At 49.7% G+C, this 13,805-nt stretch overlaps 1 protein-coding gene across 3 annotated transcripts in view; it reads left to right on the top strand.

Moving 5' to 3' along the window:
• Positions 1–2,338: 2,338 nt before the first annotated feature.
• Mast1 (microtubule associated serine/threonine kinase 1) overlaps positions 2,339–13,805 on the top strand; it is a 37,915-nt gene continuing 26,448 nt past the window's right edge. The window contains exons 1-5 of one of the 3 annotated variants that reach the window (XM_075976729.1): positions 2,352–2,495; positions 10,347–10,562; positions 10,834–10,865; positions 12,600–12,688; positions 13,077–13,152. Coding sequence is in view for 2 of the 3 variants with exons in the window: in XM_075976727.1 (XP_075832842.1) it covers positions 11,106–11,188; positions 12,600–12,688; positions 13,077–13,152 (248 nt within the window). In the remaining variant the exon portion in view is untranslated. Of the gene's footprint in view, positions 2,496–10,346; positions 10,563–10,833; positions 10,866–11,024; positions 11,189–12,599; positions 12,689–13,076; positions 13,153–13,805 lie in introns of those variants that run through there. The other 2 variants (XM_075976728.1, XM_075976727.1) reach the window with 2 other exon arrangements.

Below are 13,805 nucleotides of genomic sequence, written 5' to 3'. Positions count from 1 at the left end.
CTCTCTTTTTTTTAAAATATTTATTTATTTATTATGTATACAACATTCCTTCCATACCTGCCTGCATGCCAGAAGAGGGCACCAGATCTCATTATAGATGGTTGTTAGCCACCATGTGGTTGCTGGGAATTGAACTCAGGACCTTTGGAAGAGCAGTCAATGCTCTTAACCTCTGAGCCATCTCTCCAGCCCCCGTGGTATGTTCTCTTAACCACTGAGCAATCTCCCCAACCCATTATGCACACTTTTGGAGACTAGGTGGGTCTCTATTTGAGGAGTATGTACACATTATGTGTGAATACTTGCTCGTGTCTGTGTTAGAAGAGTATGTATGTGTAAGGATATGCAGTGTTTGTGAATGTATTTGTAGAATATGTACACAACAATGTGTGTGCAGAGCACTGTTTCTGCTTTTACTCATATGTCACATTCATGTTTTTAGAGATATCCATCCATCCTTATAGAATATTTATAGCACCACCAGAAATGTGTCTCCCTCCTTTCTCACAGTGGGGCAGGCATTTTAAAGACTTACTTTAATTATTTAATAAAGATAATTATTTAATTATTTTAGTGTGCATTGGGTTTGGGGTGTGTGTGCACTTTACTGGGGAGGTCAGATGCCTCTGATCACCTAGAACTGAGGGTACACGCTCTTGTCAACTACCCAGTGTGGGTCTGGGAGCCAAGCTCTGTTTCTCTGCGAGAGCACTAATCACTCTCCTTTTAGTGTAAATTATTTCATGCATATAGGTATTTTGACTGCATGTGTATGTGCATCATGCTTGTGCCAAACAAAGATGTCAGATCCCCTGGAACAGGAGTTATGAACAGTTGTGAGCAGAAAGGCAGGGATGTGGTTTTGGTCTTTTTTCATTGCTGAACTCTCATATTGCCAAATTATTACTGAACATGCTCAGTAGATGTTGAGTAAGGAAATTAATAAATTAATGCCTTCCTAGGGAAGGATATCCCTATGTAACCCAGGCTAGACTGGAACTTCTACTTCTCTATCTTTCTATGGGCAAGAGTGACATCACAGAGGTCTCAGGAACCAACTGTTACAAGAAACAGCTTTTGTCTTGGCTGGACCAAGGTGGTTGGGAGTCATTTCTATCCTATTTGTGGGGTTTGCTTCCCTCAAGACCCTGTGCACACGCATGCCCTCATCGCTTTCACGGCGCTCATATTTCAGCACCGTGGACAGGAGCACGAAGCCAGCACCAGGGACAGCTTTCTAGGCCTGGAACGAGAAAATTTCCAAGTCGTGGATAAACAAATATAAGCAACAGACTCATTGAGGTGGTTACGCTGACAAACTGAGACAGAAAGACGCAGGCAACAATAACACAGGCAAAGGTGCAGAAACGAGGGCCAACCACCAAGAACACACTGACCCAGCCCTCTTCTCCCTTCCTTTGTCCGGCGGAGGTCACTCAAGTTCAGAGGACCTCTCCTCCAAGACCTTGGGTCAGCTACGGGATGCCACCCTAGGAAACCGCTCTGTCTAGGGTTCAGGTGATGTCCTCTCCAATGCTGGGAAGCATGGTCAACTGGAGCGGAGTAAGGATCACTCTATCTGCCCCCTCCCCAGCTACCAGTTAATCGCTCTTATAAATATATCCTGACCTGGCCTAACTCCTTAATCCTGACCATGAGGCAAAGACTCTGGAGGGGCTGCAGGACTTAAGGGGCTCTGTCCTGTGTCAGGCAAAGGAAAGCGGTCTGAGTTGAGTGGATATGCACATTTTTCTGAGGGGGGAAACTCCCATGAGAACCAGCCTCTTGACTGAACACGTGACTCTGGAAGAATGCATCTGTGGAGATCTGAGGATGTCCTGGGGTGGAGACAATTTCCCACAGAGAAGAGAATATGCCTTCGAGTGGTCCCATTGGGGGGGATATTCGCTCCAGGGTCCCCAAATATACCACCAATGGGATCTTTGAAGAAATGCCTCTTCAGGAGAAATTGAGATGAAGCGTCACCTCTCAGACACTATCTCTAATAGGAGTGATTTTCAGAGTGAAGGGATAGCTCTTCATGGCAGATCACATCCTTGTGGGAATGTGTCACCTGTGGGGGGCCGCTAGTCGCACCAGGAATTCGTCTGTTGAGAATAGCTCCCTTGGGGATCTTTCTTGGGTTGGAGGGTCTGTGCAAGAGAATGTCTTGATAGGGTCTCTCGCCAGCATGCCTCCCTTAGGGACATCTGGAGGCTCCACCCACCCAACCCTGCTCGCCCCACCACCACCAGCGCGGGCAGCGGTGGCCGAAACCGGGCTCCAGCTCCCAGACGCAGTGACGGCGCCGGGCCCGCCCCGCTTCGCTCCGCCCTCCGCCCCCCTCCCTCACCGGCCGCTGCCGCGGTCCCTGAGGCTTCTCTCTTCCTCCCTCCTCCCTCCTCCTGCTGCCGCCACCTCCCTCCTCCCTCCCCCGGACCGAAGTCGCCGCCGCCATGGACGATTCGGGCCTGATCCGCCGCCGGAGGCTGCAGGTACGCTGCAGCCCGGGCTCCAAGGAGGGGATGGGGTCGGTGCCCTGGGGCGGGGCCGAGCAGAACGCAGGAGAACTTGCGCCCGGGTCGGCCCTAGCGACCCTTCGTGCTGCTAGAGGATGCTCTGGGCTAGGAGTGCCGTGGCCGCGCGTCCTGGCAGCGCGGACCCCGCCCCTCAGGCGTTGCCCGTGTATCCCGGAGGCTACTGGAGGGGCTGCATCCTAGCGCGCCCCCTCGAGGATGGCCTGGGCTGCATCTGGCCCCACCGGAGTCGGAGGCAGCGGGGCCCAGGTCCTTGCCCAGACGTTTGGACAGTCTGGGGGTGAAGGTGCGGCAAGTAAAGTTATTGCCCCAGGGTTCGAGCCCCTCGGGGTTACCAGTGCTTCAGCAGCTGTAAACATGTTTGTTCGTCAGTCTCCCACCTCACCACCCCAGAGCCCTTCCTAGGCTTGCGAACCTGAGTCTTCCATTCACCTGTCTGGCCACTAGGACTCTTCCTACTGCCCTAATTGGACAGGCACCTAGACAGCCTTCCCACTTTCCATTCCACCCCCTCCACTACAATACTCCCACCACACACACACATACACACACCCGCCCGCGATCCTTAAGTCCAGCCCAGCTTGTGGGTGGGCGGGAGCGATTTTTAGCTCCTTGCAGTCAGTCTTCGAAGATGCTGATCGCTAGGCTGCGCAGGCGCAGGAGGCGTGAGTCCAGTGCACAGAGTGGGATATTGAGGGTTTTTGGAGTGAGGGAAAGCTGAAACAAATCCTCAGGCAGGTAGGGAGTTTGAGGCTGAAACTGTCCTCTGAGGTTTGGCTTGTCCTTCTGAGTTTATAAACTAACCTCATAGGGAAAATGATCAAGGCTTAACGCCTAGGGCTACCTAGAAGCTGGTCCTTCTGAGCCTCCTTGGAGGTCAGTCCCTGATTGTGCTCCAGAATTTGGACTAAATCAGTTGTGAGCCCAGGCTCTTGTCCAATTGTAGGCTCCCTTAATACATCATTTCCAAGATCAAGACCACGGAGAGATGAGCAATCAGTAAGGGCAGGGGGGGGGGGGGAATGAGACTCGGTAGGAAAGACATCCCTAGAGGCTGGAACAGCCTGATTGGAAAGCTAATTTGCTTTCAAACAGAGTCTCAAAGCCTGTGCTTCTCGACGTCTTCCTCACTTTCCCTCCTGCTCGCAGGGTAGATCAGGAGTGTGAGTCTTGAGTACGACAGGGTGTTGCGGCAAAGCCAGAGGAAGTACTACAGCGGCTAAGCCGGTCCAAGGCACCCGCTCCTCGCACAAGGATGGAAGTGGGCGGTCCCTGAACGGGGTGTGTCCCGGTCCTTCGAACCTGCGCCGAATCCCATTGGCTCAACGCCACGCGGGACTTTGTCTCTGACGCAAGCCTCCGCCCCCAACCCCTATATTACGGCTGCTCAGCCACTCAGTTCAGGACATGCAAGGAATTCCTGCTCTCTCGAATGCGGCCACTTTAATGCCTGGGTCCACTCACTCGCATCGGTTCCCACCGCTAAGCAAAATATCCCGCTATCCCTCAGCTCCAGAGTCGCCTGTGTGCAGTTAGGATACTAAACACGAAGAGCACAGCACCCTACCGGGAGAAGCAGAACTGCTCTGCAGTTGGAGTAGGGGAGTGGGAGGTGGCGTTTGTCTAACATGACTCCAAGGTTCTACATTTCTCTTCTTTCTTTATTTTTATATAATTAAAAAAAACTGGGCTGGAGAGATGGCTCAGTGGTTAAGAACACTGACTGCTCTTCCAGAGGACCTGGGTTCAATTCCCAGCACCCAAATGGCAGCTCACAACTGTCTGAAGATCCAGTTGCAGGGGATATGACACCCTCACACCAATGCACATAAAATAAAAAGTTAAATAAAAACCATTAAAAAAAGAAAAAAAACTGTTGAGATAGCATCTCACTGTGTATCCTGGAACTTGCTATATAGACCAGGCTGACCTCGAACTCACAAAGATTCCCCTGCCTCTGCCTCCCGAATACAGAGAGGATCTAAATTTCTGTGGCTCTGGTTGGTCCCTCTTCTCCACTCTGGGATGTTTATGGGGAGCTTGCAGATGAGGTCCATTCTGAGAACTTCTTTCTGTGGTATTTTTTTTTTTTTTTTTTGGTTTTTCGAGTCAGGGTTTCTCTGTGGTTTTGGAGCCTGTCCTGGAACTAGCTCTTGTAGACCAGGCTGGTCTCGAACTCACAGAGATCCACCTGCCTCTGCCTCCCGAGTGCTGGGATTAAAGGCGTGCGCCACCACCGCCCGGCTTTTCTGTGGTATTTAAAGATTCTTTAAGGCTTATCATCTATGCCTCATTACAAAGGTCTGGAGACCTTGGCTCCATGACTAAAAAATCCGGGTATTACTTTTGCTAGGTCCATTAAAGCTGCTTAGCTTGTGAACCGGGAGACCAATTCACCTCAAACCTGCCATTACAAGAGAGAAAATCTAGTCTGGCTTTCTGGTCACTGTGGCTCCCCAGGGCAGTGCCCTTTGACCTGACTGTCTGAATGCCCTTTGCACATGGAAGTGGTAGGATCCTCTGAGACATTCTCCGCTGTGTGTCATGTCTATCAATAACTCTTATTCTGACTTATTGCTTTAACACTTTTTATTTTTACTTAAAAATTTGTATTACTACTTTTGAAATTCATGTGTAAGGATGTTTTGCCTGCATCTATGTCTGTGAACTACCAGTAGCCAGGGATCATAGAGGCCAGAAGAAGGCATTAGATCCCCTATAACTGGAATTTCAGACAGCTGTGAACTGCCATGTAGGTACTGGGAATCAAATATGGGTCCTCTGCAAGAACAAGTGCTCTAATAGCTGAGCTTTCTCTCCAACCTGTCTCTCTCTCTCCCTCTCTCTCTCTCTTCCTCTCTCTCTCTCTCTCTCTGTGTGTGTGTGTATGTCTCTGTGTGTGTGTGTGTATGTCTCTCTCTCTCTCTCTCTCTCTCTCTCTCTCTCTCTCTCTGTGTGTGTGTGTGTGTGTGTGTGTGGATGTGTGTGGATGTATGTATGTAGGTGAGCATGTGTCACAATTTGTAGGAGGGGGTTCTTTCCTCTCACTACATGGGTCCTGTGGCTGGAACTCAGGGAACTAGGCTCATGAGAAAACACCCTTAGGAGCCGAGCATCTCTTCTGCCCTGCACTTACTGCTTGCTGAGCATACACCAAGTGCCAGGTACCACCCTAAAATGCTAAAACCTGCATCACCACACACTCCACTAGGAGACAGGGGTACTTTGGGAAGGTCATTTGCCAAGGTCACAAAAGGCAAGTTTGGGATTTTAAAGCCAGGTTTTTATCTCTGAGAGACCATAGAAAGGATTATGATGTACTTGTTTTGTTGTTTTTGCACACGTATGTATGTGGTGTGCATGCATGTGTATATGGGTGTGAGTACACACGTGTGTGCACATGTGTGTGGAGGCTGGAGGTTGATACCTGCTGTCTTTCTCCAGTCCTCTCTTTATTTACTGATGCAGGTTCTCTAGATGACCTCAGAGCTTGCTAACATGGGCTAGTCTAGCTAGTCAGTCTGCCCTGGGGGTCCCTTATCTCCACCCCATCCCAGCACTGGGACTGCTGGGGAGCCCTCATGCCCATCTAGCATTTGGGTAGGTGTTGAGGACTAGAATTTGGTTCTTGTTTTTTGTTTTTTTTGTTTTATGTTTTTTTTTTTTCCGAGAGAGGGTTTCTCTGTGGTTTTGGAGCCTGTCCTGGAACTAGCTCTTGTAGACCAGGCTGGTCTCGAACTCACAGAGATCTGCCTGCCTCTGCCTCCCAAGTGCTGGGATTAAAGGCGTGCGCCACCACCGCCCGGCATATTTTTTTAAAGACTTTATTTATTTTTATCTATTGAGTAGGGTGTTCCTATGTAGACCAGGCTTGCCTTGAATCTGCCTGTCTACTCTCTTCCTCTCAAGTGCTGAGATCAAAGTTGCACGCCACCGTGCCCTGCAAGAAGTGTTTTATTCTTAAAGATCTGTTTTAATCATGTGTGTGTGTGGGGGGGGGGTAGCTGCACATGAATACAAGTGCCCACAGAGGTCAGATGTACTAAATACCCCGGAGCCTGGGTTACAGGCTGTGAGCTACCTGATGTGGTTGCCGGGAACCGAATCCAGGTCCTCAGGGAGAGCAGTATGTGCTCTTAACTACTGATCCATCTCTCCAGCCCTGGAATTCTGGTTCTTAAACTCGTTCATTACAGTCTTTATCCACCGGAATGTCACCTTTTTCCTCCTTCAAAAGATCCATTGAAACAAGGCGTGCTAGCTTGCATCTCCAACCTCAGCACCCGGGAAGTGGAGACAGGAATTCAAGGACAGCATAGGCTACAGGAGACCTTGTTTCAAAACAAAACAAATCTTTTTAAACCTTCACCCAACTCTCCTCACCTGCATTGCTAGCCAACCTACTTTACCTCAGCCTGTGAAACACTGTTGTGTTCACAGAGATCATGGTTCCTAATCCCATTGCTCTCCTCTGAAAAGGATCGGGACAATGTAACGACTTTTCCTCCTTTTCATTTGTGTTTTGTTTTGTTTTTTGTTTTTGTTTTAATTTTTAAAAAATATTTATTTATTTATTTATTATGTATACAATATTCTGTCTGTGTGTATGCCTGCAGTCCAGAAGAGGGCACCAGACCCCATTACAGATGGTTGTGAGCCACCATGTGGTTGCTGGGAATTTGAACTCAGGACCTTTGAAAGAGCAGGCAATGCTCTTAACCTCTGAGCCATCTCTCCAGCCCTGGTTTTTGTTTTTTAACAGAGGGTTTTTCTGTGTACCCCTGGCTGTGCTGGAATTTGTTCTGTAGAGTAGGCTAGCCTCAAAGTCAGAGATTCCCTTGCCTCTGCCTCTCAAGTGCTGGGACTAAAGTTATGCCATCACCACCTGGCCCTCCTTTTCATTTTCTAAAGATTTATTTTTATAATAAATTTTTTTAAAAAATTTAAATTATTTATATTTTATATCTGAGTGCTCTGCAAATACACATACATGCCAGAAGAGGGCATCAGCTCCTATTATAGATGGTTGTGAGCCATGTTGTAGGTGAACTTTTCATGTAAGTATTCATGCTTGGTCCTTAGCTTAGGCTTGTTACTAACTAGCTCTTACAATTTAAATTAACCTATATTTCTTATCTAAGTTATACCATGTGGTCTATGGCTTGTTATCTAATTTTATTTCTTTTTTGATTATTTTGTTTAGTTTTTGCTTTTGTTTTGTTTTGTTTGGTTTGGTTTTCAAGACAGGGTTTCTCTGCGTAACAGTCCTGGCTGTACTAGAACTCACTTGGTAGACCAGACTGGCCTCAAACTCACAGAGAATCACCCATCTCTGCCTCCCAGGTGTTAGGATTAAAGGTGTACACCACTAAGCCCCGGCTTGTTACCTCATTTTCTAAAAATTCTGCTTCCTCTGTGTCTGGCTCCCAACACTGGAGACTCCCAGTGTCCTCCTAGTCTGGCGTTCTCACCCAGTCCCTTTCTGCCTAGTTATAAGTCAGTCAGCTCTTTATTAACCAATGAGAGTATTACATATTTACCTTATGCAAAGATTGTTCTGTACCAACCACATACCATGTGGTTGCTAGGAATTGAACTCAGGACCTCTGAAAGAGCAGTCCTTGCTCTTAGCTCCTGAGCCATCTCTCCAGCCTTATTCCCTCATTTCTTCTTTTCTTTTTTTTTTCTTTTTCTTTTCTTTTTTTTGAGACAGGATTTATCTGTGTAGCCCTGGCTGTCCTGAAACTCTATAGATCAGGGTGGCTTAGCCTGGAACTCAGAGATCCACCTGATTCTGCCTACCAATAGCTGGGATTTTATATATATATTTGTGTGTACATGTATATGTATATATATATACATATATATAATTTTTATTTTTTATATTTATTTATTTGTTTATTATGTATACAATATTCTGTCTGTATGCCTGAAGGCCAGAAGAGGACGCCAGACCTCTTTACAGATGGTTGTGAGCCACCATGTGGTTGCTGGGAATTGAACTCAGGACCTTTGGAAGAGCAGGCAATGCTCTTAACCGCTGAGCCATCTCTCCAGCCCCATATATAATTTTTTAATTAAAGAGCTTTTGGCTCCTCTCAAAGTCCCATTTACTATGCTACCCCAACTCTGGAAGCAGGCCTCGAGTGGGGCAGGGCTATCAAGACGTAGAAGTCATTCATTTCTTCGTTTATGCTTGAGACACCTAAGTTCTATATCATGTCCAGGCTTTTATCCTTGCAGTCTCCTAGATGCTCTCTCTACAGTTCCTCTGTGGCGGCCCCTTCCTTCCTTTTTAAATTTCAGTGTGTGTGTGTGTGTGTGTGCGTGCGTGTGTGTGTGTGTGTGTGCGTGTGTGTGTGTGTGTGTGTGTGCGTGTGTGTGTGTGCGTGTGTGTGCGTGTGTGTGCGTGTGTGCCTGTGTGTGTGTGCGTGTGTGTGCGTGTGCGTGCGTGTGTGTGCGTGTGTGCGTGCCTGTGTGTGTGTGTGTGCGTGTGTGTGCGTGTGTGTGCGCGTGCGTGTGTGTGTGTGAACGCATGTGTGTGTGTGTGCGTGTGTGTGCGTGTGTGTGCGTGTGCGTGCCTGTGTGTGGTGGGTGCCTGTCCTGAATGAACACGTGGTACATGTGGAGATCGGAGAATAACTTCTGTAAGTCATGTAGGTCCCAGGGACCAAACTCATGTTCTCAGGTTTGGTAGCCTGACCCACTTTTTCCTTTTATTTTATTTATTTATTTTTGAGTCAGGATCTCTGTATGTAGTCTTGAACTCACTATGAAGCCAAGGATAATGATGAATCTTATTTTTATTTATGTGTATGTGTATCTTGCCTGTGTGTATGCCTGTACACGATGTGTGTGCAGTATCCACAGAGGCCAGAAAATGGTAGCATCATTTCCCCTGGAACTGCAGTTACAGACATTTGTATGCACCATGTGAGTCCTTTGCAAGAGCAACAAAGTGGTTTTTTTTTAAAGATTTATTTATTTATTTATTATGTATACAATATTGCTTCCATGTATGCTTGCATGCCAGAAGAGGGCACCAGATCTCATTATGGATGGCTGTGAGCCACCATGTGGTTGCTGGGAATTGAACTCAGGACCTCTGGAAGAGTAGTCAGTGCTCTTAACCTCTGAGCCATCTCTCCAGCTCCCAACAAAGTGTTTTTAAGCACTGAGCCATCTCTACTATAGTATTACTTCTATATTACTCTTATTTAATATCTGTGGGTTATTATTTTAAAAGACATCATCTATTATCTTGTTATGGAGTCCAGGACAGTCTTGACTGCAAGAACATCCTGCCTCAGCCTTCTGTGTAGCTAGAATGACAAGCAATTGCTTCTAAAGGCCTTTTCCCAAAGGCCAGACAATCATTTTTCTTATTAACTGCCATGTTCCCAGTGTCCAGCATTAAGACCTGATGTTCAAGAAATGTATGTATTTATTTACCTGAGACAGGGTCTCACTGTATAGCTCTGGTTGGCCTGGAACAAGATGTGTAGACCAGTCAAATTCAGAGAGATTCTCTTGCTTCAACTCCCCGGGTGCTGAATTAAAGGTGTGTATCTCCACCAGCAACAGGAAATATTCCTGGGGAGAGAAACTTTGCAATTATTTGTGGATGTCAGTGTCAGCTTTCTTTTGGAGTGGGTTCTCTCCTTCCACAGTGTGGGTCTTAGGTTTCCACCTCAAGCGATCAAGCCTGTTAGCCTCTGGGTCTTCAAGAAATATTTTTCATGACTGAGGGTATAGCTCACGTGGGAAAGTGCACCAAGGCCTGGGTTTGATACTCAGTACCATATACAGGGTGTGGTGGAGCAGGCCTGTATGCCGGTGCTGAGGAGGTGTAGCGGCAGGATCAGAAGATCAGCTACACAGCAAGTTCAAGACCAGCTTGGACTACATGAGACCCTATCCAGAACAAAGAACAATGTTTTACAAATATTGTCATGGTGGCTCACAACTGTGATCTGAGCACTTTGGACGTGAGGCAGTGGGATCTCTGGTTGGAGGACAGCCTGGGTGAGTTCCAAGCCATCCTGAGCTAGAGTGAGATCCTGTCTTGTCAGAAAGCAAGCAAAACTTTATTCGCATGAACATGCTTTCAGATGTCCAGTTGGGTCTATTTCTTGTGCACTTGACCCTGTTTTGGCCACCGGGAATCAGGAGAAAGGCAAGGGTGACATGGCCATGCTGATGACGCTCTTGCTCCTTAGGTGAATGGAGCTGCAGTTTGGGCAATGGCCATATGCCCACGCTGACCTCCATTCTTTTTTACCCCTTTTTCTTCCAGAAGGATTTGCCCCTGCCCCGGAAAAGCAGCAGGTGAGCCTTGGGGGAAAGATGCACCGGCATGCTACCCCCAGGTAGGGACGCCAGGCGTGCACGCGGGCGGGGCCTCGCGCGGCGACACCCCGCAGCGCCCCCTCGCGACTGGCCGCTGCAGCAGGGCCCTCCCCTCCCCCGCCCTCCCCTGGCCGCCGCTGCGGCTCCAGCCTCCGCCCAGCGCACTCGCTCCCCGCGCTGCCGCTGCCGCACCTGCCACCATGTCGCCGCCGCCGGGTCATGTCTGACTCTCTCTGGACCGCGCTTTCCAATTTCTCGATGCCCTCCTTCCCCGGCGGCAGCATGTTCCGCCGCACCAAGAGGTAGACCCCCCCCACCCCGAGACCCTATCCAGGTCTTCCCGGTGAAGCCGCCCCGCCGGCTGCTGCAGCAGGGCGGGGCCGGGATGCTGCTCGCTGTCCAGCTGCGCCAGAGGTGTCCGCTGTGCCCTCCCACAGGGGATGGGGTTGAACGCGGGCGGTGCGGGCCGTGCTGCTGTAGAGACTAGAAAGGCTTGAGCTGGGGACAGGGGTCGAGCTGGCGGGGGGTTGCAGGGCCTTTGTTTGCAGACATGGTGGGCTCAGGCCGCCCGGTGGGGGTAGGGTACCGCGGGGAGGGGGGGCTTGGCACCCTCAGAACAATAGCCGCAGCCTGGCCTCCCCCCGCCCCCATCCGCGTGCTCTTGGACAAGCTAATATGCTCAGTCACTGCGGCTGAGAGGGAAGGGGCTAGAACGATTGGGGGCTTCTCTTCTGCAGCTGCTAGGAGGAAGGGGGGGTCGCTATCACTGCATGGACCCTCCCAAGTCGAACACAGCCTCACACTGAAAATAGTGACACAGCGTCACACAGAGCATGACCACACACACACACACACACACACACACACACACACACAATCCTAGTGGCTCCCATACACTCACTGGGAGGCACCACATGTACCCAGCCTCAGGTCAAAGCTATGGACAAATAGGGTCACCTCCGGTTGTCACACACAGACACACACACACACACTGTGCTCGCCTAGTAAAATGCTACATTCGAGACCACCCACCAAAAACGACCCGTTTTCAAAAGGACACATCCACGCATCTAACCCTGTCACAACAGCTGTGTCAGATTGACACCAGGATAAACAGACATAGGGACTTCTTCAGAGACACACACAGTCACATAGCTCGTATCCATGTGGTACACCGTTGCATGCTTGGAGGTGCCCAGTGTCACAGGGTGTTAAATTCACACACAGGGATGGGAACACACCGTGATGGACACACACAGCCAGTGTACCTCGTGCTGATTGCCCTGGTAACAACTGCACACCTGCAGCGGAAGTCATGCACCATGCAGGAGTCACACAGTCGTGTACACGCTGTGTTTCTCACTGCACACTGCACCACACACAGAGAAAGATGTGTTGTCACCGAGATAGCCTACATGACACACCAGTGTGGGTCTCATACCGTGGATGCCACATGTGTCTATAGACTGTGACTGTTATGGGCATCTCAAGGACACGGACATTCAGGATGGACCAGTGGTGTCACCATGGCTATCAGGCCATAATTGACACAGACCTCACATAGCTGCACACGAGTCGCGCTCTACTCTGGAAGTGTCACACACTGGCTGCGGCTTGGAAGAGACGTGAGGATCTGAACCGGAAGAGTGACTTCATAGGCTCACACTCAAGGGTCTGGGGCCTCTCTTGATCCCTGCACTCCTTCCCTGGCAGTTGCCGCACCAGTAACCGGAAAAGCCTCATCCTGACAAGCACTTCGCCGACCCTGCCGCGACCCCACTCCCCGCTGCCAGGCCACTTAGGTGAGACAAAGATGCAGCCTGGGTACGTGAGGATTTAGACCATAGGAGGCGGGGCCACAGCCGGGGCGTGGCCATTCCTTATGGGCGGGGCCATTCTGGATTGATGGAGTGGGTTGCACCCAGTTTAGAGGAAGCTGGGTTGGACGTTATAGAAGCAGAAAGGAGGAGCCAGAGCTGAAGGGCGGAGCCGTCTTAGAGGAGGCCGAATAGACAGACACCTGGGTGAGTTCAGTGAATCGAGACCCCCCAAAAATGTTGAGAGAGTCGGGGCCACTGCAAAAGGGGCGTGGTCGGCCATACATGGACGGGCCTACACTAGAAGGGCGAGCTGCCCCTAGCAACTTATTTTGATGATCAAAAGACCCTAAAGCCCTCCTTTCTCCTGCAGGTAGCAGTCCCCTGGACAGCCCCCGCAACTTCTCTCCCAATACCCCTGCCCACTTCTCGTTCGCTTCCTCCCGAAGGTGAGTCCCTCCCCTGAGGGCCCCATAACTCGGTGCTATCCTCCCCATCCACCGTCTGGGCCACCATCTGTTCTTGTCCTAATTGCACCCGAGTAGCCTCTGGGGACCAGTGGAAGGGCCTCAATGTCCTACTAGAATTCAAGGTGGAGCTTATAAAAAGGTGGAACCAATCAGTGATCCAGAATGGAGAGGAGGGGTCCTCCTTTGCAGTGGAGGGAAACTGCTGTACTCAGGGGCCCCAGGGTCGGCCTCCTCCAAGCCTTGTGCGCTTGGCCGAGCGTTTCCATAGCAACAGAACAGGGCTGTCAAGATGAGGTGCGCAAGCGCACATTGCACAGAGCCCATCTAGGGCCTCAGTGCCTCCAGCGGGGGAAGGGTGGTTAAGGCATTTTCTCAACCTTCCAAAACGTAAGATGTTACCTTTGCCTCCAAGGTTCTCGGTGGATTTAAATGAATCTTCTTGGGGACCATAATGAAAAGTGGGGAGGGGCAAAGACTTCCTGCTTGTTGCGGAGAAACTTAGAGTCATTGGAATCTTTGGGCCAGGAGTAGAAGTTGGGGCGCCTTTTCTTTAGCTATATTCATGGTTATGAACCTGAAAGGAACAGGACATATGGGATGAAGGACACCTCATTTCTGACCTTGGCGTGATG

This window comes from Microtus pennsylvanicus, chromosome 6 (assembly GCF_037038515.1).
Source record: "Microtus pennsylvanicus isolate mMicPen1 chromosome 6, mMicPen1.hap1, whole genome shotgun sequence".
Classification (NCBI taxonomy): domain Eukaryota; kingdom Metazoa; phylum Chordata; class Mammalia; order Rodentia; family Cricetidae; genus Microtus; species Microtus pennsylvanicus.
The sequence above is the reverse complement of the archived record's forward strand: the minus strand, read 5'-3'. Positions and strand labels throughout refer to the sequence as shown.